Here is a 27,936-nt window from a genome sequence, read left to right as displayed (position 1 = left end):
CTACAAGGTATAGGCAGAGTATAAGTTTCCACACAGTTACTCGTTTTATTGTCTATCGGAATCGACTAATGAATAAAGGCTGTTTCACCGAGCTGACATAAAAGTGATATCGTGAACACACCTTTAGCGATAGCGGTGGCAGTACAGTGCGCGCGCCTTTGGGCCACGATTGGCCCGGCACTTTCCGTCAGTCTTCAGTTTGGTGCGGTGGAATGCGCTCGTGTCTGCATTTTGTTCGCGAGCCGCGCGTCTTTCATTCATACTTCTCTGTGGTAGTAACTTCTTGTCGCTTCCTATTCAAAGATTTATATAGAGAATATCTCGTGAATAAAATCGAACGTGCGTGGTAATATATGAAATGCAGACACTTCCAACCAGCTCGGTGGTGCAGCGTACATTACTCGTGTAAACACAATGGACTTCGTCGTTCCATGCACAAAGGACGGATAGAAAGCAGTGAGTGAGTGAGTGGAGTATAGTGTCCAAGATGGCGGAATCAAGCTATTATCAGGTGAGTTGCAGGTCCATCCACGCTCTCTTTACGAACTGGTGCGCATTGGTCGCTACCCGACCGATGATTCCAGCCGCCATAATAAAAGATCGCTTTGGGCATAATTCAGCCACTTTGCATATTACATATTTCTTTCTTCTTCTTACGATCATACGCCGACAACGCGCTCGCACTTGTCTCTATGTTCGAGGAATGTTTTTCAAAGACGATGGTTATCACTGATTTCTTCGTAGATTATGACTATAAACGCCTTCAGCCTGGTTTACGTTAAACGAGTCGTGACGATTTATAGACACCTGATATGGATTTAATTCATTTAGGGTAATTCCAAAAACTTTCCATACAGTTCCTGAAGCACCTGTTCCTGTCGGCAAGTGGTATTTCCTGACATTACCAACATAGGTATACAGTTCGAGACACGTTTGTCAAAGCGTAGTCGACTAACGGCTAAGAATCATTCTGACAGGAACGTGATCGTATGGCAACTCCATTGTAGCGGAAACAGCGATGGCTTAACGGCGTAACGCATCGTCATGATCAAATGACTGCACCTATGATTACTGGTTCGTCTTTTCAACTTTCGCTTTGAATTCGAACTTCTCTTCAACAAAGGATTCGCATTGTTTGAATTACGAGTCTCCCTTTATCGTACATCAAATATTCAGGGAGGTGTAATGTTTTATCATGTTTTCGCAAAGAATTTTGACATGTTACCATCACACGATAATGGAATACAAAAAAATTCATTTCACTTGATTTAATTCGCATTTCAAATCGCATTAATATAACCAAGATTATTATCATATGCGTCGATTCGTCCAATTTCGCTAGATATACGATACTTTCGCAATTTGCTAACAGATGCTTTGCGTTGTGCGTAACCCAAAAATAAGATAGTACATATTGGTTAGCTACCGCGCAGAGGTACACTCATCTTGAGTTCTATTTTCTTATAACGACTAATCATAACGGCAAAAATGACTATGATTAGAATTTTTGAAGGATGACATTTTTCATTAATGGTATTATTTACTCCTCGTCCAGTCTTATGTACAATCAGACAATTAAACATGATTTTCATTCCTCGGACATTTCCAACGTAAACGTCACTTTAGTATTTAGATCTATTCTATATCAGATCGGTATCGATGAAGTAAATATTTTGATTGCTGGCTGATTTTTCTGTCCTTGTTATACTAATGCTCTGGACGACTATTGACCTCTCGGGATTATTATGCATGGCACACATATTACGGAATGCATGAAAATAGCTCATGCGTCAGTGTGTCAAACTTACATATAGTCGAGGTGCACACGTTTACTTGGGGGTTCGTTGCTTCTTTAAATCGTTCCACCCACCGTACGACTCAATTTCGCTTCACTCGTCATTTTATTACCCACTCTGAAAACCAAGATCATGTCTAATTCTGGAGTTACAAAATTTCCTATATTATGATGGAAAAGCTTTCAGACATTATCTCTATGGACAATAATTTGTTTCAAGCCTTTTACTTCATCCCCAGCATTGCCGCAGAAAATAGTAATCGTACCGGGTGGAATTTAAAATGATATTCATAGTAGCGTAAATAAGACTCGTGTAACATCTCAATTGCTCAAATCAATTTTAAGCGGAATCAGACCATGATCAAGTTTATCTTTATTAGTAGTCATGCATGGTTTTCAAGCGGAATGCACAAGCATACACTATTTCTGGAATCCGCTGTCGCCAAAGTTCCGAACTTAAGCAACCTATAGGTATGTCAGCCTCGCGAACGAACGACTACAAGAATAGGATATTTCTGACTCATATTGTTTGCAGTAAAGAGTACAAGAGTATTTGTCACTCTAATTTTATGATTATAATTATACCAGACCATATAGCTTACACAACAAATACCTCAAATATAATATACATACAATCATTAGATGAGTAATTAGATTTCTACTGAAGTAAACGTTAACTTAATGGAGTCGCAACACATTCGCCATTTAGAATCGCTGTTATCGTAATGCAGATGATAAGAGATAAAGTATCGGCAAAGTCTTCAGTCAGTCTATAGAAACGATCCGATCGGTCACGTAAAAGTACCACCTGGTTGTTCTATAGATAATCGTACGCATCACTAGTTGTAGTTCTATAGGAACTTAAAAAGTGATAATATTCTAGTAAAAAGATAATTGGTGAAGTTTGTCTCAAAGATAATCTGCGTAGAATCGTAGTTTGTCGCAACAGGTGGTCCAAGAGTACAGCCTAGATTTTGTCCAAATGCGTTTCGTCACTGTTGCACGTTAGAGATTGGTCGCGTTAAAGCATATTTATGTATTTCAATTTACTCGCACTACGCATCGAGTCCTTGATGAGTAGGAGAAAGTTAATAGTGTACGATTTCTGTGGACGTGAGTTCAATGTTAATGAAAATCGGATACAGTTTTCAGTGAATTATTATATATTCGTAAAATATATCTACTTGCAAAAACAGTGAAGGAGAAATTTTGTGGTGTTATTTATAAGATTTGATAGGAAAGTTGAACAATGTCGTTCATTTCTTTGCGTGACGAGGGAAAGAAGCAGAAAACGTACCGGCGTTTATCGCAAATAAAGTCGAGTAAACCCAAGCAACGTTGGAGCTGTGTTGTACCATGCACGGTAACATCTTTTAATGTCTGTAGCATCTTCATACGATACACTTACGCAGGTCAGATATTTAAATGTCTGACACGTGCCCCACTGATAAATCAGTCGATTTCATCGTACATGAATTGAACATGATGCAATATCAATATTTGTTTAAAATAAATTTTGTCCCTGGATTGTGTAAATGACATTGATATTAATAATCTTATTATTAATGATATTAATAATGATATTAATAATAAGATTATTAATATCGATGTCATTTACACAGTGCAGGGACAAAATTTATTTAGTAATCTTAATAAATAAATTTAATAATCTTATTATTAATATCATTAAGAATAAAAACAACGATACATACAATCGCTTCTAGATTTTCCAATAGTTGTATCAATAATTAACTCGTGGATATATATAGATATACACGGAGTCGGGATAGTCGATGACGCCACTAAATTGATCAAGCATTACTATCAGGGTCAATCGCAAGCCGAATAATTTAAATATAGATACGGCCATTAATTAGTCGCTCGTTAACAGGCATAGGATACTGATACCAGGAACCGATACTTATTTTAAGATCAATATTTCCCGCGGCTCAGTACGAGTTTATAACCGTGGTCGAACGAGTAGACACTTAGACACCGGTGTGCACATCCGCCGCAACGCGCCAGACAATTTCCGGCCGCGGTAAAGGTGTATTATATTCCACACTGTTTTTCTTTGCAAATTCACAAGCCCACCCATCGTTCTTCGATGTTTCCGGAAAAATGTAAATCTCACTAACAGGATTAAGCGACGTGGAAATAGAAACGAACGTAGGACGATGTTGAACACAAATGAGTACTTTGCTAACAGCGCATTATGAACCCGAAAGGACAATTTATCCTCGTGAAACTATACGATAATTCGTGCTTTAATGCGCCGCATAAAAAGCAGCGACATTAAACGTTCCGTTTTTAAATATCACACACCTACTATCGACGGTGTATATCTTTACATGCTATACATCGATAAATTCGCTTTGGGGAACGGTTAATTATAATAATTTCTCGTCTTTTTTTTTCGTTTTTCAATACTCATACTTAATTTTAATGCTTGCGATAGTATTGTGAAAGACAAAGAAAGAGAAAAAGCACACTGTTCGAATAATCGAATTTGGAATCTGTTTCAGGGCGATTACATCAGGCACCCGGTGTACGAACTGTCGAGCAAGTATGGAGTGGCTAGCAGTGACCAGGTGCCCTTGCCGGCTCGTCTTGACGAGCTCCGGGAGCACATACGCCGAGAAATACGCAAGGTATGTCGAGTTTCGCTTATCCTTCTCGGCACTACGTCTCTTCCCCGAAGCTCTCTTTTTCGCCGTACACCGCAATATACACGGTAGCGCGACTCGCACGAGCACCGATCCCTCGCACAGCAGAAGAATATCCTTTCCTCTGTTGTTCCTCTCTTCGCTCTATAACGTGCATCCTCTCTGCATCGTTGCATCTCTCCTTTTCCGTTCCTTCGCAGGGAGGAACAGAGAAATCCCATATGTGTCAGGCTATCGTCGATCCGTGGCACGCCCGTTGAAAACCGGTACGATCCACGTGACTAATGGATCCAGGCCAGAATTTATGGTTATTTCCAGGAGAGAGAAAAAAAGGAACTTTCTTCCTCTCTTTCGCGGGCCTGAAATGAGATAAGAAATTACGGCACCGCGAGCGCTAAACCACTGCTACCTTTTCGACTGGCCGATCGTAAATAAATAATGAGTCGTTTCGATACTTTGTCATGATCGGAGGTGTCATCGGCTTGTTTGCTGCGTTTATCACGCGTGGTCTGGAATAGTGCAGGGATATTTAAGCGAACTTGCCAATTCAACACTAGTAGGAAATTTATTTATTTGGACTTGGAGTACAATAAAGATGGAAATTAAAGAAAGCTGAATCTGAGAATACTTTTTAATCAACTTCACTTTTATAAAAATATCAGTACACGTTGATATCGATGCAATTGTAATTATGTTTATTTACGTAACGTCTTCTCCACGGAGGTAGAGAATGTGCTTTTGTAGCGTACACAAGCAGTCATAAATCATGTTAGACGAAGTAAGTAAAACATTTCGCGGAACAGACTCGCGTTCTGGCGAGCAGGTAATAGTTTCATTAAATGCCGCTCGCAAATAGTGTTCACGGGTCAGTCGTGATTAGAAGATATAGCTTCTGTCAGGTGTGCTTGCCGGGGAAAAGTTATAGCGAATATAATAGGAGGTAATAGAATGGAAGGATAGCTCCGTGGCATGCAGATCGGGTATAATTTTACGTCTCATTTGCCTCGGGAGAGGAGTGGTCTCGAACGAGTGGACGCGCTCTGACGATTGATAGATCGATAATAACAATCGTGTCAGAACGAATTCCGTCGAGCGAAATTCCGTCTCCTGTGTGGTTCGGGTACCCTAGAACGACATGCGGCGAATACGTTTATTCCCGACGTAGCCATGTAACATAAAAGGTTCGCCATAAAACGACAAGGAACGTTTACGTACGCTGGTTTGGTTGCAGGAGCTGAAGATAAAGGCCGGCGCCGAGAAGCTGAGGGAAGTGGCGACCGATCGTAAAGCGCTCTCCGACGTGGCGACGATCGTGAAAAAGTCGAATAGTAAGCTGAATGAACTTCAGGCCGAGCTTCAGCAACTGGAGAGTCAAATTATATTGACGCAGGGTCAGCCACAGTCGCCCCAGCAAAATCATTCGAACGGTCAAGGTAAGGCAAAGAGAAGTCGCACGGCCAACCGGCAGATACCATCTTTGTATTCGCCTTAACGCTGCATGGCATTGACCGAGAGGATAAGGCAGACTCATGCGCGCCTAAACGGGTTTTATGTAATGCCGCGTGTTAGACTTCGTGCCGATCAATTACTGCTTCAGCCTGGCGGTTCGTGCGTGTGAATACGTTTAGCCCATCGATACCATAAACGAGTTCAAGGATTTTTCGGAGCAACCGTGTGAAATCGAGATTCAACGTGGCGCGTTATCGTACGATTATGATTCGCGAAAAAATCGTAAAAAAAAGAGAGGTCTCGATAAGCAATCCCATTATAATTGCGCAACTATTGTCTAAAGTAGTCGAGTTAAAACACGCTAACGATTTGCTTTCGTTTTTATTTTTATATTCGCTTATAAAAGAGACTCGAGAACGACCACGGCTCCTTTTCAAGATATCAATTAACGTTTCTGTTTACTTACGGATAACTTATCGATATATCGGACTAATGGCAAGTGTTCCTGTATGTTCTTTCCTGCCATGCTAACGACTGCTCTTTCTGTATCGTTAACGAGCAGCCACTTAATAACTCCACCCGCTAACGAGGCGTCGAGACGACGTCTTCGGTTTATAAAGCTCAACCGTGCGTGCGAGTTGCTGTTTTATTACTGCATCGGACCTAGCAAATCGACCATATCCAGCTCTCTGGAGCCATAATTATTTTGCTAAGCAATCATTGCATCCACGATTCAGTGATCGACGCTTCGATAAATTTTTGTTGAAAACTTGCCCATGGCTCAGCCGTTTCTCAATGGCTTCTTGGCCGTTTTTAATCTCCCCAGACAAACATCAATAGGTTTTCAATAGTAAGAAATACATATATCTCTGCCGCGAATAAAATCCAATTTGTTTGCTTCGCGCGTGATTTGCTTGTTTACGCTATGAGTCATTCGCAGTGGACTTTGGATTACCGTCTGGGATTTTTTTGAGAGATTACTCTTAACGGTTCGATCGCTACACGGGACGCATACGCGTTTGCAGTCGCAACGATACGTTATTCCGGAAACGGTACTCTGCTGGCATTTCCAGTTAGTGTGACTGGTCATTTCCCTCGTTTAGAATACTCCGATGTACTAGCTGTGTAGTGGCTGGACATAAATTAAGAACGATTAACTCCGATGCTCGTAATCAGGGGTCATGGTATCCTGAATAGTCACGGGCGTAGCGTTGTATTTCATGCTTACCGTTTTGTATCGCTTTATCTATTATCATGATCCATTTCTTAGGAATCTTATCGTAACATAGATACACATTATAGCGCAATGTAAATCTTTTTGCCGTTTTATTGAAACATTTGATTTGATATCTTCATAATAAAAAAAAAGGCGCTCTTCTATTTGCCGAATTATATCTAAATAGTTCTGAGATTTAACAAGCCGATTTAAATGAAGCTTCTATTTTTACTCCCGATCGAAAACAAGTGAACTCTAGAATGTTACGTAATCAGTATTTCACCCTTTAATCTATAGAGAATTAATTTTAGGGAGGACAGTATTGGTACCGTCTTCTCGAAATTGGTACTTCTCTTGATTCCCCGACCTTGAAAGACTAGTTACGCCACTGGATGGCACTTAGCTATCGGTGCCGTTTCGTGACGCGCCCGAGGCTTCGTACTCGCTCGCGACTAGCGAGCAGCTCGAGTCTTGTGTTCTCTTTGAATTGACGGTAAGTGGTAGCATCTATTTATACCGTGGACCCAGACGCTCTATCCACTCCAGTTAAGTCAGTCATCATACATTCTGGGGACTAGCAACCTGCCTTCGGGCCACCTCATTCAGTTCTCTCTGCGACGGGTTATGCCATTCAGAACGGTCCTAACAATGCAACTGCAAGCACCGCTAAGCTTCGTATCGTATCGTTACCTAGAGAAATAACTGGTTTCGATCCCTAAGATTGCCCTTAAAACGGCCTTTATCGCGCTGCCAATTATACGGCTACTTAATCGCATTATACGTATTTAATACTCTGTGTTTGATATCCCAGGGTAGCGTTAATTATGATATATAAAAAAGTTTTCTTCTTATAAAGTATCGATACTTCAAAGAAATCTAAGCTTGAATTTTTTGTTCATACACATGAGACGAGTCCTAAAGGTTTATATGTTATTGGGTATTCCTTACAATAACCACCTCGTGACTATAAAGATCGAACAGTCGTATGGCGATATTACAAAAAAAGTATGTCATATACGTACGCATTGCCCAGATTTATTTTTCATATTATGTCATATTGATGGCTAGAAACAGACCATTGCCGTCATTCTGCATTAACCATTGATGCATCAACTACGTTATAAACAATATTCATGATATTTCTTGAAATACTTCAACCACGTATCTCTCGAAGGCATTATTCCCACTCGTCTTTTTTGTATTGTCGCCTTGTATTGTCTCCATTGCCAATAACAACGAGAGCATGTAAGCTTAGAATAAGATATCGCGGATGAGACTATGCCACGGATTGAGGAGAAAGTACATATTCCCTCCTTTCCTCCGGCGATTGGACGCCGCGAGGGAAGCAACGTAACGAGCAACAGGGCTCTCTCGTTCACTTTCCAGTTCTTCGAGTTCTGGCTACGTGCGTGTAACGCGCGCGTTCTCCTCGCGGGAGACAGTGAAAACGCTCTTATGCGATACCCATACATACACGTCTGCATGCGTGTATACATGATACATTGAACAACGTATTACGAGAAGCGATCGGTCGAGCGATCGCTCGCACGGAGTACCGTTGCGCGCTCGCGCGTGTATTTAGCCCGCGGCCCTCGCCTGCTTCGATGTGGATCGAGATCGCGTTTCAGCCGAACCGAAGCGAACCCACGCTTTCGCATTCCACGCTGTCGTATATCAAGAAGGCCCTCGGGCCCTCTCTCTACTCCCTTGTCCCCTTTTAGGGACTACCTGCTTCCTCCTGAGACTCTCGACAAGCAGTCGACGCAAAATTACGCGACACTTCGCAATCGAACAACCTTAGAAACAACGGGCAATGTAATGGATAATAGAGATATCGCGACACGCATGAATTGTACTCGACTGCGTCGATCATCCTCCATCTCCTCCTGCTCGAAAATTACGATCATTTTGTTGTTCAGCGTGTATTTATCAAAATGACGGTCAATTCAGCGGGTTCCTTTCTTCCTGTGCTGCATCATGCACGGCTTGCCTTCGTACTCGAGGACAAATGCAATTTTTCGATCGATCGTTTCAGCGGTTGCTACGGTCGTACGGACCGAAATGGCAGATCAAGGCCTGTTTTACGCGATATAAATGTATGGGAGCGCAATTTGTAGCGTGAGAAGTAATTGGTGCACGATTCTTGAGTCGAGTTTGCAGATTTCACTCGTCGGATCATTGTTTCCGATCGTAGTCGAGATATATTGGTATCGGTATGTAAAGTTATGGCGTGTAAAAGGTTGTCGTTTTATTGTTGTAACTGCACGCCTCTTTCTCAAGTAGACTGTTATCGTTCTCGCGCGACATTTGGTCGGTTACGCGTACCACTTCTAAATAAACGGAACGCATTACATAATTCCCGCGTTCTATAACGCAAATCACGTTGCCCTGTGTACACACCGAATGTTCCGAATCCCGGATGATCTCGATGATGTGGCCGTTTGTGATTCATCGATCCGGTTAGGAAATTTTTCTGTCGGAAACTTTGTAGATGCTCGCTAAAAATTTGTACCATAGAGCCACGCTCTGTTATCCTTTCACCGGGTGGCCTGTAAACCCCAACCAGTGCGAACTTTATTGCATACAAAGTCGGTTTTATGTGCGTTCGAGCCTCAACGTTTGCGTTTACCGGCGTAACACATCATCCTATTTTTGTCTCACGTCTCATCATCGTTACAGGAAGTTACGTAATTTTTTCAAAATAAAGGAACCAATAGCCCGTTAAATATGCGAATTGTACATGAAAATAATCAGAAGAGGAATTTATTTAACTTAACTATTTTCTTATCTGGCATTCTATTCTCTTGTGATACCTATGATTTAAATGTTCATGCATTCTCGGTATGTCCGTGTTGTCACTGCGTGGTAGAATAAAAATCAAGCATCGATAAGGTTTCATGAGTCATGAACTACAAAAGTCTCGTAACACGTCGATATGTATTGACTGCTATCGGCCGATATATACGAATGAATCGTTCCTGTGCGTTTATAGGTTACATATGACGCCTACGGACAGTGAATGAGAGAAAATGTGTCATAGATTTGATTGATATGGTCCGTTGTTCCATCAAGCTTATCAAAAGCCTTCGTTGAAACCGTTTTACGACCCTTTCCACGGTTCTCCGGAACGGTACGCACGTAATAATTTACAAGATCGAGGCGAACGGTATAGCACTACCGCTTTTCTGCGATCGTAAACTCGTCGATCACTCGCAGTCGCAAATAAGCGTTGCGATTTATATCAGCTAATTGACGGCTTGTATAGGATTTTAGTAGGCTCGCAACCGTGGTCACGGAGAAGGTTTTTAAACGGAATACTTTTCAGGAAACCGGTTGCGCGTAATTTTCTCGTTCGACGCAAACGGTAGCCCCTATACTAATAAGTTAAATGCTACGCTATAGTTAAACGCTGGCTGTTATCCTGGGTAGGTTCACGGAAAGATCTTGTCTTTATTTCAAAGTGCTGTCTTCTCGTTCTGGCCGTAATCCCGTGACAAATTTATTCTTCTGGTCATTTACTTTTGAAGAGACGAAAATTTACCTTTTTCTTTTTCCATCTTTAGACCACTCGCTCATTCTCAGGTCTAAGAATTTCTTCCCATCGACTGTGCCAGCGCACAATGGTTGAGCAACGTTTAGGCCAATTAATAACATATTCTATCGCAAGACACTTGACTGGTTGACGTAAGTGATGGTTACGCGACAGGATACCAACACCGTGTACCTCTTGATCGTGTGTGTTCTTTACACCGGTCGGCAAGTTCACGCTTAACTTCTAGTCACGCTAATTATTTTAATCAGTCCCGTAATAAGGATGTTGCAGACCACACTCCATCCCCTTTTACGATACAGCGGAACACAATTACTCTTTACGTATATGTGTATTAATATATGCCGTAGGAAGTGTCTGGCCCCCAGGTTACGCTTTATGAACGCGCGTCTGTGTGAATCGCGTGAATACGTGGAAAGAGCAGCACCGGTACGCACGTTGCAGGCGAAATCATGAATGGGCGACGTGCGGAGAGTCTGTCGAGTGCTCGAGCATACAAAGAGGAAATCATGTTCTAGTCTATCGTTAGAGCGTCGAACGATTACAATTTTTAATTTCGCATCTAGCGCGCCTTTTTCACGGTATCCCATACGATTTCTCTCTAATTACAACGTATCTTTGCTCGTTGCTTTTTAATGCGCCTTTATATGATTCCTCCCTATGGGCAAGTAACGCGTCTTGTGCAATGCAACATGTTCCACGTAAGAACGTTCGTAGTTACGATACCTAACTCGAGAAAGGACTGTGTCGACTCGAGACGAGAAAGGAAAATATAATTCTTGTGAGATGGCTCGGCGTTGAGTTAGCAAGTTTCACGCGATGCTTTTGTCCCTGACGAGATGATGCATGCAAGCAAATTATGCACATACGAAGAGACGCGGTAATACACTGGTGCCTTTCTCCTATCGTCCCGAAGGGTTGCGTGCGTTGCACCCTATCTCGTCAAACCGGTGAAAAAGATAGCAACTTCTCGGTCGGTAAAAATAAGAAAAAAATGCAGCTCATCTCGATTGCTTCGTTTTTGAAAGTTAAGCGTGGTACGAGTGCGTTAATAATTCCATTCATTGTTTCGAACGGGAAGATCGGAAAGGGTGGAACAGCGCAAACCGTATGGAGTTTTGTAGTCTGGAAACAAGGAAAGTCTTTGTCATATCCCCTTGCTTGCGAAAACGGAGCATAATGGGGCACGTGTTCTGGTACTGCGCTAATGACATGGTTTCGCGTACTCTCCGATGCGGCATTGTCCTAAGACCTCTCTTCCACTGTTTCGCCTTCCACCTTCTATTACGAATTATTCTTTTTTCCCCTCCCCGTTTTCGACATCCTCCCTTGTGTCATTCACCTTCTTTTCTCTATGTTATTCTCCCCTTTTAATTGTTGCTCCCTTTTCCTTGTGTTGTTTCTCGGGGAACTTACCACGTACATTTTAACAACAATATGCGTACGATATCGAAATTTACCACGTTTGGAATGTGAATTTCATTTCTGCGCTCTTCCCTTTATTTTTTGTCCTTTCTGTATTCCTATTCTAAGGATCTTTACTCGAATCGAATCGATTACAACGACGATACCCTCGTATATATTCCACCAGTCGGCCAACCCTTTTGCGAGTACCTCTTCCTTCCGCTATCCCCTTTCTCGTTTCTTGGGGAACGAGTCGCACGATGGAATCGGTCGAGTCGAACCGACACTACTCTCGTATGCATTCCCATGGTCGATATTCTCCTTATTTTCCTCTCTTTCTCTCTGTTTCGTTCCGTTGTTCGCCTTATTCGGACATGTCAAGCTAAACGCGTGCACCGACGAGTGCAAGTGCGGTTGTCCCTATACATAAGCGTCGTGTGTGCGTTTACGTGTCTCTTTGTCGGCGGTGAGCACGTTTCTTCACGTCGTTACCGTTGTTTTCCGTGCGGTTGGCTAAATCTGCACTCGTACTCCCGCTTAATATCGATGGTAAATCCTCTCCCGTGGGGCCTTCACGGTCCGGCGAGCTCGAAAGAAATTTCGCGTAGTTTCGTGCGTCCGTGGTAATCCTTTGAATATCGTGCACACACACACACTAGCACTCAGGGCCACGCAGGCCACGAATTCAACGGACATGTAAACGAGGTATCGACATGTCGTTGTCGAATACTTCGTACACAGGAAACTGTATATTGTATGCCATGGAAACATGGCTGTATATATCGCGTCACCTCACTATGATTCGAACAGAAATTGCAAAGAAATATGAGTATCAAGGCGTGTCCGGTACCTATATTAAAACGAGACTCTCGTACGTTTCGCAAATGCTGGCGATACAATTACGTAAGTGGAATTGATTACTGTAATTGTTTGAAGTTCCGGTCTGTACGGAAACTCCGCTTATAATTCTGACACTGGTTTTTCAGAATGTTTCCGCCCTTACTTTGCCGCGATCTACTTTTACGATCGCGACTTGTGCAATGAATGCTCGTAGGAGTTTCTTTGAATCCGATGAAATATATAATATCTCTCTATAAAGATCGATACAGAATTATAACGATATCGACGACAAATTTTCTTAGTCACGTGTCTTAATAGCGTACGTACCTATATTTTAATGGCAATATCAATTGCTTTTTATGCAAATCGGATAGTCTGTGATTTCACAGCGCACGACCTTGATTTATGCTAGTTGAATCGCGTCATAAAGGATAAACGTTAAACCTTGCTAGTAGGTATAGATGTTAGGATTTTACCATCGAAGATCATGTTTGTGTATAAAGCATTACGCAAATTTCCATGCAGATTTTTGCTACATATTCCAACGATCTACGTAAATCATACGTCAATTACGTTGTTTTTTGTATTCGTGTTTCCCTTTGCTTGGAGAGGCAGTAATATGGCCGATCGCGAGCAGCTATTAATTTTACGATTTCGATGAGAACCGAGGCGATTACCGTAAGGATTTTCGTTTTATGGTCGTCAAACGTTTACAACGTCGACTGACGTTGCAGGTTTCAGTGCCAGTGAAAACTGGCGATGGGAAATTGACAAGCAACGGTGTGTGCTCGTCTGTATACGCGAAACAAAGAAGATTAACACTTTTTCTACGCTCGCATTGTGCTTGAGACAGCGTTAAATACGTGGGAGTCCTTAGCTAGCCTCGGAGATATCTCTAGTGGGTTACAGGAAGTGGGATTCGAGTACCTTGCGATTTCACTATTGGACACTCGAGGCGCTTGCATAGATGTAACGAGATGTACTGGTGCGAACCGACGCCCACGTTAAATCGTGTTTTAATAGGATATCGTTCTTAGTTATTTATTATATTTTTAATGTTTAATTGTTTTGAATACCATGGAATGAGATTGTAAATCATGGAGGGTATTAGAGTTTTCTGAAGAAAATTAATTGCAAAATTTACTTTTCCTATAATCGAAACGTTTTAGAGTGGATAAAGAAGCGGCTTTTTATTTTCAACGCCTATTTTCGTTTCAGACACGCCTCTGTCACCAATGGGGCCGTCGTCGCCGAGTCAGGAGGGTCTATTCACGGATCTTCGTCTTTTGTCCTTGGAGAAGCAGCTCAATATCGAACTCAAGGTAGACATCGTTAAAAAAAAGAAAAACAAAAATATTAAAAGTATCATTATCTTACGAGTTACGAAAAAAATAGCTGAGACCATAACTCAATCGATTAGATGAATATTAATTTTAATTTCGTAATTAAAATTGAATATTAGTCTAAATTAGTCTAGTCTATATTAGTCTAAATTTTATAGCCCTAGATATTTTTTAAAATTATAAATATCAATTAAAGAAGGTACGGATATTAACCTAATTATGACATCATGGTAATGTTTATGTATATGCTGCGCTACTGGTTGATATCTGTTTAGTGTATCTTAATAATGTGCATAGTGATAGTCGCACTGTTCCTATCGTAATCAGCTTACGAATGATTACAGGCGAGACATTTCTAGCCCGTTCTCATTCTGTGAGTCAGCAGTGAATCGTCGGCATTTTTTCTTCACTAAAGATAGCTTCTCGTTTCATCATATGGGAGATTTTCATTAATCAATGTTAGCAGGCTTTGAACTTTCTTTATAATCTTATTTGCACTCGTAACATCAATCTGATCAAATGAACTCGGGATCAAACGAACGGGAGCACTGTTATCGCTTTTCAAGTAATCTTTAGATCCTGCTATTTTAATTTCTACTTACGGATTGAAATTGAAAGTTGAAAAAGAAAAAAAGATGAGAATATTGTGAATAATTTCTTGGAGAAACTGAAAAAATGTACGTCATTGATCCTGGCTTTTCGCCAGCTTAGAAATGTCAACGAATTTTCAATGTCTGCGGCGATATATGTAGAAGCGAAATCGTATCCCTACGTCATATGACGCGATCCATTTCAAAGTATAATAGGTTTAAATATCGAGCTGGTGAATACTTACAATGTTTAGAAAACGCGTAGTCGCTTATCAGATCTCGTCGAGAGAGCAGCAAAAATGCCGAAATTTTTCTTTAAAAAGGTGAATCACTGCCGCTTTATAAATGTAACGTTATCAGACATAGTTATTTTTATTACTTATAAATTGTGTAAGTTATATCAAGAAATCAAATATTTTTCGAACTTCATAGTGATCCTGTTTTTCTGCTCATATTTCAGGTGAAGCAAGGGGCGGAAAATATGATTCAGAGTTTGACAAGTGGTAGAGATAAAAAGTTACTGCAGGAGGCTCAACAAATGCTTGACGATTCTCGCGCCAAAATCGAGTTCCTACGCATGCGAATAATGAAAGTGCGGCAAGCTCGTCAGCAACAGCATGCACGCGATGCTCCACCACCAAATGGCGAGACAACTAGCAATAAAGGTACAAAATTGAGCATGCTGTCTCTTCTATCGAGTGCTCGAACTGCTTAAGGTTAAGAGCCTTAACCGGTGCAGATAAGAAATTAGTCACTTCAAGGACGTAATTATTGCCAATTAGAGTTCACTATATCATATAGTTATTCGGGATACGCTATCATGACTCATGCCGAAGTATTACGCGCATTACGTGGTTGGATCATAGTAATTGCTAAAATATAGGCCACATACCACCCATGAAATATAGTAGTAATTTAGTGGAAGTAGCAACGGATGTTCATAAAGATGGTTGCTCTCTCACGATTGAAAGGGAATGTTCGTTTACCAAACTCGAAACCTTCCTGAATTTTGCAACTTTATGCGTTAATAATTTTTCATTAATGCTTCCTCTTTTATAGTTACCAACTTGATAATGAACAGCATAAAACCCATGGACTATATTGGACTTGTGCATCATTGTATTTCTCGGTACGCCTCTGGTCGAGGCGTTACCGGTCGATGTACGATCATTGTTACCGCAAAGCATCGTTGTAAATGGAAGCTCTTTGACGTTTATATTTAATATTTTATTCGATTATACGTATATGTACATATGTATTAAAATTACAAAATGTACACACTATGTGGCTACGTAACCTTTATCTCTTTGATGTGAAAAAAATTCATCGTTGTCGTTCTTCTCGTTCGATTCATGCAGTACATTCGAGCAGTGAAAAAGAATCAACCATTCGAAGAGGACACCAGCAGGCAGTCTCGCGTGACGCAAAAGCAATTTTACTTTGCCTTTAGATATCAAGCCAATACAGTTGTGTTATAACAAGCTATCCATTCGCGTACCTCTGTAAGCTCTCAATATCTATTCCCCGCTAGGGAAATGTATGTTCGAATGAACACGAAACGCCATTCGAATCGTGTAAGAATTTTAATTATTATCGTTCGATCAGATATTTCGATGAAAGGTATATTGGTAGCGTGGTCGACAATATCGAACATTCTAATTACAGATAGGTACGAGCCTAGCTTGGAGCTCGCGCTGGAGGAAAGGGTGGAGGAACTACGACATCGTTTACGGATCGAAGCTGCGGTTGTAGAAGGGGCTAAGAACGTGATACGTCTTTTACAAAGTGCCAAAGTCGCCGATAAGAAGGCCTTAACGGAGGTATGTATCATTTCCTGTTCAATATATGCAATGATATGACATATCACGTAGGGACTGACATTCGATAATGAAAAGCTTTTGTGAGACAGAACGGAGATACGCTGTCAAAAGGGAGCTATTGATATTATATTCTACTTAACAGACATGCTGTCCTTTATAAGTCATCGTATCATTGAACAGCTAACATGCACGCCTTTTACGCGAAGAATATTCATTAGCATCGCTTTCTATCTATAAAATTTCATTCATATAGTCGAGGACCACAGAGACGAGACTCCAAAAGGTTTGATCTTGAAAATTATATCGTCGTTTTAACGTAAGCACTATTGTATCCCGTGGTCGACGCAAATCGAAACGAGAGACCCGACAATCAAACTCGCCAAGTAGATTAACGATTTTCTGTGTATCCAAGTCGCACGAAAGTGTTCGACGTAGACGACTACGTCGAGTTCGAACAGCAGTAGCGTATACGCACCGGTCTCGAAATAGCACTGCCTAATCCCCGCTACCCCGTCGTCTTCTATGACGCCTTTTCGGGTCGCGCTTAGTTACCACCTTTCGAGGGGAGCTGGCACAACCCAGTCGTAAGCAACGCGATAAACCAACGACATGTGCGCCAATCAATCGCGAACTGACTGTTCAACAAATGTCTGTGTCCTTTGCTTGGACATTCCTGGGCATATAACTCGTGGGTAATTCACGCCATCGTACCGAACTATGACCTGAATCTCAAGACTGACTCGATTCCGCCCAAAGTTATACTCCCGTTGGACGTCGCACTCTTCTGCACCCAATTTGCTACACTCCAAGAAGACAGACGTGTCTGTTCCGCGAGATATCGTTGCCGTTATCTAGAGATATACCTGTGGATGCAAGAAGCGATCGAAGTTTAAAAAGCTCAAAAAACGAGTTCCTAGTCATTCAGTACGATATCCCTCTCGTTGGTTTTTAGAACGTCGAGATTTTCTGTGAAGCACACTGAATTCCACGACGGAAACCAACTGACAGAAATAGAGGATGTTGCACGTTGAATAATTATACATTTGTGGAGGCGAGAATACTCGACCCAAAGCTCATATAGAGGGCTACTTCGATCGAGTCGATTTCGTCGTTCGAAGAGTCGAATAAGATTAAGACAAAGGAAACCGTGCATTTATTCAGACTGGCTAACTGGATAGTATTAGTAATTTTTTTTTATTTGAAGAAAATTGATATTCGATATGCATGACGTATCTGTCAGTAGAAACGACTAATCGGCAAACGGTGCCTTATTAAAAGTATCATCTGGTTCCAGGTATATTTGGTCCGACTGTACGTTGCTCCAAATTTATATTGTGCTAATTATACCTTGCGTCGCTGCTGTAACGTATGGTTTGTCACCTTACGAGAAACGAGCAAACGATGACAATTGCACTCGATATTTGAAAATCATTTGTGAGCAGCGATAAACGTAAACTCAAGTAAAACAACGCGTTAACACGATAACGCGATCATAACGTTGCGTAAATCTTTTTTTAACGAGGATGAAAAGAAAGCTTCCTATTTCATGAAAAGTGTGCTGCTACGATGCAAGAGCGCTCTTTGAACAAGAGATTATTTTACAATTTCGATACGTAATATTGAAACGATACAAGAGATTCCGAAATCACTTGAATACAGTAATACTGTTTCTGAAAATAGATCACGGAGACGCAATATCGCAGAATTGCCGTCTTTCACGAAGAACTATGTAATATATGCACTTGTGAAATACGCTCTGAAAATACTTTCGTTTGCTTTGAAATTGTTTAATCAATTTTTACAAAAAAATTGCATAACAAATTTGCTTGCTGTGGAACGAGTCGTTAAACGATTGAGCTTGTTGAAATCTAGTGGAAAATAAACGACATCGAGAAAGGAAACAAATAGCAGCGCGGTGCTTCCATCTTTCGCGAATGCGATCGATCGTTCGAATCGATGTGCAACGGAACGGCGCTAGCGAAAGAACGTCGGATTCTCTTCGCAAGGGAGGAGAGAAACGGTTGTGCGAATGCGTTTTCGCAGCGAAACCGATTAAACGCTCGAGGCGATGATGTTTTGCGGTGGATAACAGCGTGGAGAAGGCTGAAAAAAAAGGCTACAACATGTACGGGCGTCAAGGTAACTCGAATAACACGCAACCACCGCCGTGGTTGGTGCGTGCAGAAGTCACGATTCGCCATGGTACACCGGTCACTTCGGAATCCAGTCAGGTACCAGTAAGCATGTCTTCAACTGTCACGGATTCGAGTGGTGTTCGCATGATATATCGATGGAATACCAGTCAATCATCTTCATTACCGACAACTCCAATCGTCACGACTTCTGGCCCACCCCTATCCTCCAGCTCGTTCGGCTTCCAACGAGGAAACATCGTGTTTACTTCGACGCCGCCTCCAAAGCCAAGCTACTTCACGATTCCAAGATCAGGCTCGTCTGGGAATGACGATTCTATGTCATCTAGAGGACGGAGTGTGAATGTCTCGGACTCAGGCTATAACAGCGGGCAATTTTCACCTCAATCATACTCGAGTCTGCCTTCTCGTCGTCCTTCCAACAGTTCTTCTCAACAATACAATCGTCGATGCAAGAGCACATGCAGCATCGTACTATCCGCCGTGGATGCTGCAGGCAGTTCGAAGGAACAGAGTTTCAGCAAAATAGCAAGCAGTGAAACCATCAGGCATTCGTACGACAATTCTTGGCGCCATCCCTCGACGCATCAACATGTGTTTTCGCGTCAGCAGTTCAGTACGTTACCGGAAGTTTGTGAAGAGTGCTCCGAGGGAACCGTTTCCAGCGTACACGATACGCATTTGTGCAGTAGTGTACAGGAAAAAGTTACGACCAAATTGACCACAGTCAGTAAAGACGCTTCTTCGCAAACGACGGATATAGAATCCTACGAATCTTCGTCAACGATCGTCAGCAGAAGCAAAGTAAGAAAGAAAGCGGCTACTGGTCTCCATCCGTTGGACGAGCAGAAAAAGAAGAAGGTAAGTTGTATCTTCTTGTCCTGAAAGATGAACAGGTTCGTATTATGTGTATCTGATTTTAGCAAGAGAATCAATCGCCAACAGTATCCGAGACCACGAGCGTCGGTCCTTCAGCGGACTCGGAAAGATCCGATTCCTCAACGAGAGATGACAGCGCGAAACGAAAATCACGAACCGTGCACATCGATGTGTACTGCACCGGCTCTGACGATGATGAGAACACCGATACGACATCTGAGAATGAATGCGATACTCCTATGACCGTATTCGAGAATCCGGACGTGAAGGTCACCCATACGCAAGTAGCAAGTAACATTCTGCCCAGAGGATTTCAAGATGACAAGGCCTTTTTGAAACGCGCTACAGAACGACGATGCGATAGCTTTAAACACGCACCAATAAGGATGCCCTCCATAGCTAGTTCAAAGGGCTATGACAGTGATGACGTCCTCAGCTCGCTTTATCCTTCTCAATTCAGTTCTTACAGCGCTCTTAGAGATCTCGATTCAGCGCCCTGGTCAGCTGCGTCCTCTAACGCGGGCATTCCATTTGATTATGATTCGACTATTGCTACTTCATCTAAAGATACTCTGTCCGACATAGAGTCTTTGATAAATAACGAAGTAGACTTGACCCCTTGTGATAGCTTTGAGTATGCGAGCAGTTCGGATCGCGAAAGAATACGAAGAATTGAAGAAATATGGGCTAAGACGGGAAGTGAAGGGAAACAATGGCGTTCACCAGAAGTTGAGCGCAAATATTTGTTGCAGAATCGAAAGATGAAAGAATATTTAAAGAAACATGAGATAGGATGGTCGTCGGGTGACAGTGGCGAGGAATCTGACGAAAGTGGTACAGTTGGATGGAGTTTTGTATCTAGCGAGGATAATCAAAGAATGTTTAAGAAAGTTCCGACCATGCGACGAGCAAGTAAACCAATCACTGAATGTACAGACAGAAGCGCTAGTATAGTGGAACAAGAGCTTTTGAAGCAAAAAAATTTACAGCAAGATCATTCTGATTCCACGACCCGTAGCGACAGTATTCCCCATCCATACACTTTTCGTAATCAAATCGGTTCGTTCGGTTCCAAAAGCCCTTCCCCTCTTCCATCGAAAGTACCTTCGCGAGTTACTTCTCCCTTTATGACGCCTCAGGGCGAAAGAACCGACCATATTTTGAAGGCCTCGATATTCGGCGCGGTAGTGAACGCGTTTCGAAAGCCAGGCCATCACATAGGACCTTCCAAGAACCCCTCCTGTTCCTGTGAACATTGTCGAAGATATTTCGAGGAACTGAATTCACGAGCTTGTTCTGTAAGCGAATTCGAACGTCAAACGGGATATCGTTTACAGAATGAAAAGAGGATATTTCGCCCGATCCCGAAAAATGACAAATCCTGAGACTCAATACTTCATTAACGCGTTTTTAAAAGTTTTTAAAAATTGTATCATTATTAATAGTATTTTCTGTTTCTTGGTGAAACTGTATTGAAAATATTGTAAGGTTGTGTTTTGTAACATATAACGCGTGTGTTAAGTTATATTTATTGAATAAAATATCATACTTTTTTTTCTATTTATGATTGTTAGCATCTGCTAAAACATTCTGCTGAATATAAAGCATTTATGTAAACTAACAGATACACGCAATTACTTAATGCTGTTAATAAACGTTGATTATATTAGTAATTACACTTCGTTACGTAACTCATTTATTCCTACCTCTGTGAGTACTTGTTCAACATCGAATTTTTCTTTCTTATATTTTCTCCTGAATTAATTTAGGCTCAAGCAAGTCTGGCAGAATCAAGTAGAAAATTGGACCTATTGAGATTATCCCTTGAACTTAGAAGACAAGAATTACCACCTGACAGTGGTACTGCTGCTCAATTGAAGAGAGAATTAGCTAGTGTACAATCTGCTAGCCCGGTTCCTGTAACCTACACCTCGCTACAACCGTTTCGTGGTCCTCTGGAAGGTAAAGCTACAGTGCCTGCATCGGTTTCAAGATGTGCTGCTGTAACTGGACAATTAGAGGTAAAAGATATTTTATAACGATAGCTTCGTATAAATTCTCTTGCTTCAATAATATGTACTTATAATTTTAGGTAAGATTAATGGGGTGTCAAGACCTGGCAGAAGAAGTGCCTGGTCGCACAAGAAGAGAGCACCCAGCAAGTCCGGATCTACGTAGTTTCGTTAAAGGTGTTACAGGACGCAGTTCGAGCAAATCGTACAGTGTTAAAGATGAAACAAGTAGTAAGTTTGTTTTACAAATATTACAAATTCTTATGAAAAGCTGAATCTCATTCATTTTTGTATTTATCGTAGATGATATCATGGCAGTTATTAAACTGGATAATCAAACAGTAGCACAAACTAGTTGGCGACCGTGTTCCCAACAAGCTTGGGACCAAAGGTACTCTTTTATTGTATACATATTTCTGTTAGAGCTATACTAAACTCTTATACTCCGTTTTATGATAAAAAGAAGTCGGAAGTGTTAGTTTATATGAATACATTGTTTTCATAGGTTTTCCATCGAACTAGATAAATCGAGAGAACTTGAAATAGGCATTTATTGGAAAGATTGGAGATCTCTTTGTGCTATAAAATTTTTACGTTTAGAAGAGTTCATCGATGATGTGAGACACGGAATGGCTCTACAATTGGAGCCGCAAGGTCTTCTCTTTGCTGAAATTAAGTTCTTGAATCCTATGATTTCGAGAAAACCTAAATTACAACGTCAACGCAAGATCTTTAAGCAACAGGTGAAGAATTTCCCAAGAGCTAATCAAATGAACATTAACGTTGCAACCTGGGGTAGGCTGTTGAAACGATCAGCTCCTTCATTACACAATACAAGAAACTCCGAAAGTCCGCCATCTGGTAAGTACATGTTTTTCATTACGTTTACAGCAAATTGGCACATGACTGCTGTACGAATCTATATTTTTTAGGACCTCAACCTTTGCAACTTGTTTTTGATACTTCGTTAGAAGATAAACCCGAAACACCTGGGGAATTGCCTGATCCTGAAAAGGGAGGCTTAGGTGGAGCCAGACCTTTAGGACTATCAACTTCAAGTAGTAGTCCTACACTGCCACGTCCTCCAGAACATCCTCCTCCACCACCACCTACAGTTACAAAGAAACCTTCAATGCCTGCACCTCCACCGCCACCAAAATTAGATCAAGAAGTAGGTCCTGCAAAATATACATTATTTTTTTCTTTACTTTTTTTTGCAACGACGTTATACTCACCAAAGTGTTATATAGAAGATAGTTGTACACTATATTTTGTACTTTTTTTTAGCGATATTGTAGTTGTCCGTCATATTACGAAGTATTTCGAAGTTATCTAGTATCTTCTTTTACTTAAAAGGTTTAGGGTTTTGGTACACTATGGTTATGGGTAAAAAAACACATGCATACAATATATTATATCCAGTTGAGTCGATATACTTGCTAACGTTTGTATATAGTATTATATCAATGTACTTTATCAAGGCATGTTAGTATACTTTTATATACTTTCAACTGTGCAAGATACTGCTTCGAATATACTATAAATATACCTTTTTTTATAGGTATCTTGCAAATTTTAGAACGCGATGTATAATGGGCAACAACTTGTTACATGTTTAAACTGTACAAATTGTTTATTCGTTTTTTACTTTAAGCTTATATCGTATTTTTAATTCTTAGCTTTTTATGCATAGTAATTTTTACAATGTTGTTTAGCACCCACATGAAAAAGGTACTCTGCAATATGCATTGTGCAATATATTTAGTACTCCTTCAACAAAGTTGCAGCAAACTCCCTTCAATAATTGGATCTATTTGTTTTCTCAGTATGTAAATTATTCGATTCAAAATGTTTATTACAATTTTATTATTAATTATGTAAAACTTTGCTAGGTGACAGTTTAAAGTATATTGCAACTTAAAGTAGTTTTTAGAGCTAAGCAGATAGTAATGTAGTTACAGAGTGCATTAAGGGAGTTTGATTTCCTGCACAACGAGGAAAAGGGGGGTCCTCAGGGGGCAAATTTGAGGCCTCTTGTAACAGAGCCTCGTCCTGTGCTGATTGCACCACCCTCTCCACGCACACCCTCGCCCCAACCTGTCGTCGAGTTTCCTGAAGATGAGGTATATACCTCCAATACACGCAGCTTTATTTATATATTTTTAATTTTTGTGCTTCTGTACTAACACGTAAACTATAAAATTGTTCTTCTAAGTTCTTGTAATTCATTTTATTAAATTAATAAAATATAATTAATTTTTTGGTATATTAATATTTCTTTTAGTAAAAGCATGTACCCAAAATTTTTGCATGTCTGTATGTGCGTATTACATATATCATGGCTTTTAATACTGTACTTGTACATGTTTATGTCTTATATCAACTATAGATGTCTTACTGCTAATGTCGTAAATACTTGATTATTCAACAGCTTTAGGGCTTTTTCTTGATAAAATAGCAAGAACTCTATTAAATAAGTGAAATTTATCTTACCTATAAAATATACTAATAACATATGCATTGTATTATAACTAAAAATTTTTAATTGGAATTATGATTAACATATATATACATACTATCAATTAATATGAAAGTAATTAATATAAATTTAATCATTATCTTTCGGTACTTCGATTTAAACGTTTTAACGATTATAGGTTGTATATGAAATGCCGAACAAGCCTGCTCAATATAGAGACAGTGCCTACGAGTCTAGAAGACACTCGCAACTTACTGGAATGACTATAGAAAACTTTAGACTACTATCAGTTCTTGGCCGTGGTCATTTTGGAAAAGTAATCCTATCGCAATACAGAAATACAGGAGAATACTTCGCAATCAAAGCATTAAAAAAAGGAGACATAATAGCAAGGGATGAAGTAGAGTCATTACTTTCAGAGAAGAGAATATTTGAAGTTGCCAACGCTACACGCCACCCTTTCCTTGTAAATTTATTTGCTTGTTTTCAAACTGAGGTATATATTATTTTAGTTATGTTTACGATAAATGTTTTAGTCAGAATATGGAAAATTAATGTTTTATTCCTTATAGGCACATGTGTGTTTTGTAATGGAATATGCAGCTGGAGGAGATCTTATGATGCATATACATGCAGATGTGTTTGGAGAGCCACGAGCTGTATTTTATTCAGCGTGTGTTGTGTTAGGGTTGCAATACTTGCATGAAAGTCGAATTATTTATAGGTACATATTTAAATAAATAAAAATTAAATAAAATTATGTATGATATTTTACATTAAATATGCGATATTAATGATGTTACTCAATTTACAGAGACCTAAAATTAGATAATTTACTATTGGATACAGAAGGATATGTAAAAATTGCGGATTTCGGTTTGTGTAAGGAGGGAATGGGATATGGAGATAGAACAGGAACATTTTGTGGTACTCCAGAATTCTTAGCTCCTGAGGTTCTTACTGAAACTTCATATACACGGGCTGTTGATTGGTGGGGACTTGGTGTATTAATATTTGAAATGCTCGTTGGTGAAGTAAGCATTTTATCTAATTTTATTTTATTATGCATTATGATCACTATATTACTAATTAACATCTTCTTATTTAGTCACCATTCCCTGGTGATGATGAAGAAGAAGTTTTCGACTCCATTGTGAACGACGAAGTTCGTTATCCACGATTTCTTTCGTTAGAAGCAATTGCAATAATGCGTAGGGTAAGAACAATATAAATATATTTTTTTCTAGTAAGATAATAAATAGAACATAAATAATTTACGCTATTTATGTTTAATTATAGTTACTAAGAAAAAATCCTGATAGAAGATTGGGTAGTAGTGAAAGAGATGCTGAAGATGTCAAAAAACAAGCATTCTTCAGGCATATAGCTTGGGATGATTTACTTTTAAGACGCGTAAAACCACCATTTGTTCCAGTAATTGTAAGTACTAACCTTTTCTCATGTTTTTTTACTCCAATTAGTATATTTGTCGGTAAATGAAAATTATACTTGTATTTCAGCATTCTGTGGAAGATGTCAGTAATTTTGACGAAGAATTTACATCAGAAAAGCCACAATTAACTCCACCTAAAGATCCTAGACCACTTAGTGATTTAGAACAAAGTCTATTTAAAGATTTTACATATATGGCTGATTGGTGCTAGCCATAACAACAATGTTAATTGTCTTTTTGTTAAATTTGATACGCAAATCATTTATTATTATATTTTCAACATCATTTTAAGGGCAATCAAATCACAATTAATAACACTGTTAATTTCATATGTATTTGTTTAATTTTCAGAGGATGTTTAAATTGTACAGATGTTTTACTTTTAGTATCACGATATAATCAGGCATATAGAATTTAAAAAATTATGTTCAACATACGAATCTCAGGTTTTTAATTAATATGTATGAATGTCAGACTTTTAACTCGTAGTTATACACTCATCACGATTGTTTCCAATACGCAACGTAGTGAATAATCATAATTTAAAATATCTGGATATAATATTCAGATTTAATCAACTGTATGACCAGAAAAGAAACATAAATTTGTATAAGTAATTTCGTAGCATGTTCATATTTTGATAAGAAACAGCAGTTTGGAATTTAAATTTTTAAAGATTTATACCATTTAATTAAAATTCACTAGATGTCGTAATCATGATTTGAAGTATTGACCAAATATTTGAAATGATATCTGTTTAAAATATTATTTCACAATTTTCACTTAGCACAGTCATTTTTATATAGTTTTCAAGTACTCAACAACAATGTCCTTATAGAATAAAGGATATTCACTGTATAAACATATTATAATTCATAAAGTTGCAGAAAATAAATCAAAACGTAGTTGTATTTGCTCATGCTCATGTGATAGGGAATTAAATGAAGAAATGGCACTATGTATAACAATGTTGATCAACATAATCACAAGTTAACACTGGACGCATTAATTATATCAGTCACGTGTACCTAATTATTAACACGACCACTTATTTACTTAACTTGACAGTGTCCCTATGTTAACCTTTCTTTTTTAATGAACAAATTTTTGCAGGTCTGATTCCTATAATCCTCTTATCCATTTTATTGTTTTAACTAGTTATATATCTTCATGTTTTCAGTATGTGATAGAATACTTGTGGTGTTCTAGTGCTATACCTTGTAAATATGTAACCAAACATTGAAAAGTAATAATGAATAAGATTTATAAGTACAATAGTTTAGCTTGATGTATAACACTATATCACAAGAGTAACATCTCAAGTTCATATTAGTACACTGCTAGTAATCATTTTTATGTTTTAATCTAAACATCACCGTAGTTCGTTTCCTTTCAATTCGTTTTCATATATTTCTTTTTCTTTTCTTTTTTTTTTTTTTTTGCTATGTATTTGATTTTGTGGATATTTATGAGTATCCTGTACAATCATCACAAATGTATGTGTTAGCTATTGAAAGTGTTTTATACTAAGATTATTTTGATGCCCTTTTAGAATTCTTTTGTTCCATTTTATGAGCTTATTTAAAACAGTAAATTTACTACTTCCACATAATACATTAATTAATATTAAGAACCACACACCTGTAGTAGTAATTTCTCTTGTAACAATATTGTCAATCCATCGAGTTCGTTCATTTAGCAGTTGATATACAAGTTTTATGTTAAAGAATTTTTTAAATGGAACCTAATGCAATATTTACCATTATCTATGTAGACTTAAATTACACTTCTATGAAACAATTTTCATCTGAAGTATGTTTGCAAAAGAATAACATAAGTGATTGATCATAATATTTACTGATTGGGATACTGTGATAGTAATGTCAAATGGTTTCATTTGAAATTTTCTTATATTATAAACTTAGTCATATAAGCTTGAAATCATTAATCATTCTCTCAAAAACAGTATTTAAAATTGTGAAACAAAAAAGTAATCGTATCACTTGTGATAGTTTCGAGTACAGCTCGAATTCTAGTTGCCTTAATGCACTAATAAATTAATAACTGTTTGGTAACTATTTTATACCGAGACCTTGTGTATATTAGAAATGAAAACCTATTTATACAAAGGTGCTCATGTAACACATTATTCCTAATGTGCCTGTTTTTATACAATTCTCATACGTAGATCTTAAAATCTATTCAGTAACTATAATACAATTTTAGTTCAAATATACGCGGACATTGAAAACTATATTATATCTTTTTATTGTATAATAGACAAGAA

The 27,936-nt window shown here is 39.2% G+C and overlaps 2 protein-coding genes across 5 annotated transcripts; both read left to right on the top strand.

Moving 5' to 3' along the window:
* Window positions 1–179: 179 nt before the first annotated feature.
* Window positions 180–26,924, top strand: Pkn (serine/threonine-protein kinase N). 4 transcript variants are annotated; one of them, XM_033327693.2, is made up of 18 exons: window positions 180–511; window positions 4,321–4,446; window positions 5,693–5,894; window positions 14,139–14,242; window positions 15,314–15,518; window positions 16,519–16,673; window positions 21,475–21,726; window positions 21,798–21,948; window positions 22,021–22,108; window positions 22,223–22,578; window positions 22,650–22,888; window positions 23,673–23,840; window positions 24,375–24,692; window positions 24,769–24,920; window positions 25,011–25,230; window positions 25,305–25,412; window positions 25,496–25,636; window positions 25,717–26,924. In XM_033327693.2, exons 1-18 carry the CDS (start codon window positions 488–490, stop codon window positions 25,858–25,860), a joined length of 3,153 nt encoding a protein of 1,050 aa, XP_033183584.1. In that variant the 5' UTR covers window positions 180–487; the 3' UTR covers window positions 25,861–26,924. The 4 variants fall into 4 exon arrangements, with proteins under 4 accessions (XP_033183584.1, XP_076477227.1, XP_076477222.1 ...); XM_076621107.1 differs by lacking the exon at window positions 180–511 and adding an exon at window positions 2,799–3,158 and having other exon boundaries at window positions 23,679–23,840; XM_033327691.2 differs by lacking the exon at window positions 180–511 and adding an exon at window positions 2,806–3,158.
* LOC117153544 (uncharacterized) lies at window positions 18,082–21,378 on the top strand. The gene is made up of 2 exons (XM_033327695.2): window positions 18,082–19,687; window positions 19,750–21,378. The coding sequence occupies exons 1-2, from the start codon at window positions 18,797–18,799 to the stop codon at window positions 21,088–21,090; spliced, it is 2,232 nt and encodes a 743-aa protein (XP_033183586.2). The 5' UTR covers window positions 18,082–18,796; the 3' UTR covers window positions 21,091–21,378.
* Window positions 26,925–27,936: the final 1,012 nt, after the last annotated feature.

The sequence above is a fragment of the Bombus vancouverensis genome, chromosome 1, assembly GCF_051014615.1.
Source record: "Bombus vancouverensis nearcticus chromosome 1, iyBomVanc1_principal, whole genome shotgun sequence".
Lineage (NCBI taxonomy): Eukaryota > Metazoa > Arthropoda > Insecta > Hymenoptera > Apidae > Bombus > Bombus vancouverensis.
The sequence above is the reverse complement of the archived record's forward strand: the minus strand, read 5'-3'. Positions and strand labels throughout refer to the sequence as shown.

Excerpts from the sequence above, each read along its gene's own strand:
- LOC117153544 (XM_033327695.2), top strand. The coding sequence starts at position 18,797 with ATGTACGGGCGTCAAGGTAACTCGAATAACACGCAACCACCGCCGTGG. Across the intron at positions 19,688-19,749 it reads ACGAGCAGAAAAAGAAGAAG|CAAGAGAATCAATCGCCAAC; the intron begins GTAAGTTGTATC and ends ATCTGATTTTAG.
- Pkn (XM_033327691.2), top strand. The coding sequence starts at position 3,045 with ATGTCGTTCATTTCTTTGCGTGACGAGGGAAAGAAGCAGAAAACGTAC. Across the intron at positions 21,949-22,020 it reads TGTTAAAGATGAAACAAGTA|ATGATATCATGGCAGTTATT; the intron begins GTAAGTTTGTTT and ends TATTTATCGTAG. Across the intron at positions 25,231-25,304 it reads TTGAAATGCTCGTTGGTGAA|TCACCATTCCCTGGTGATGA; the intron begins GTAAGCATTTTA and ends CTTCTTATTTAG.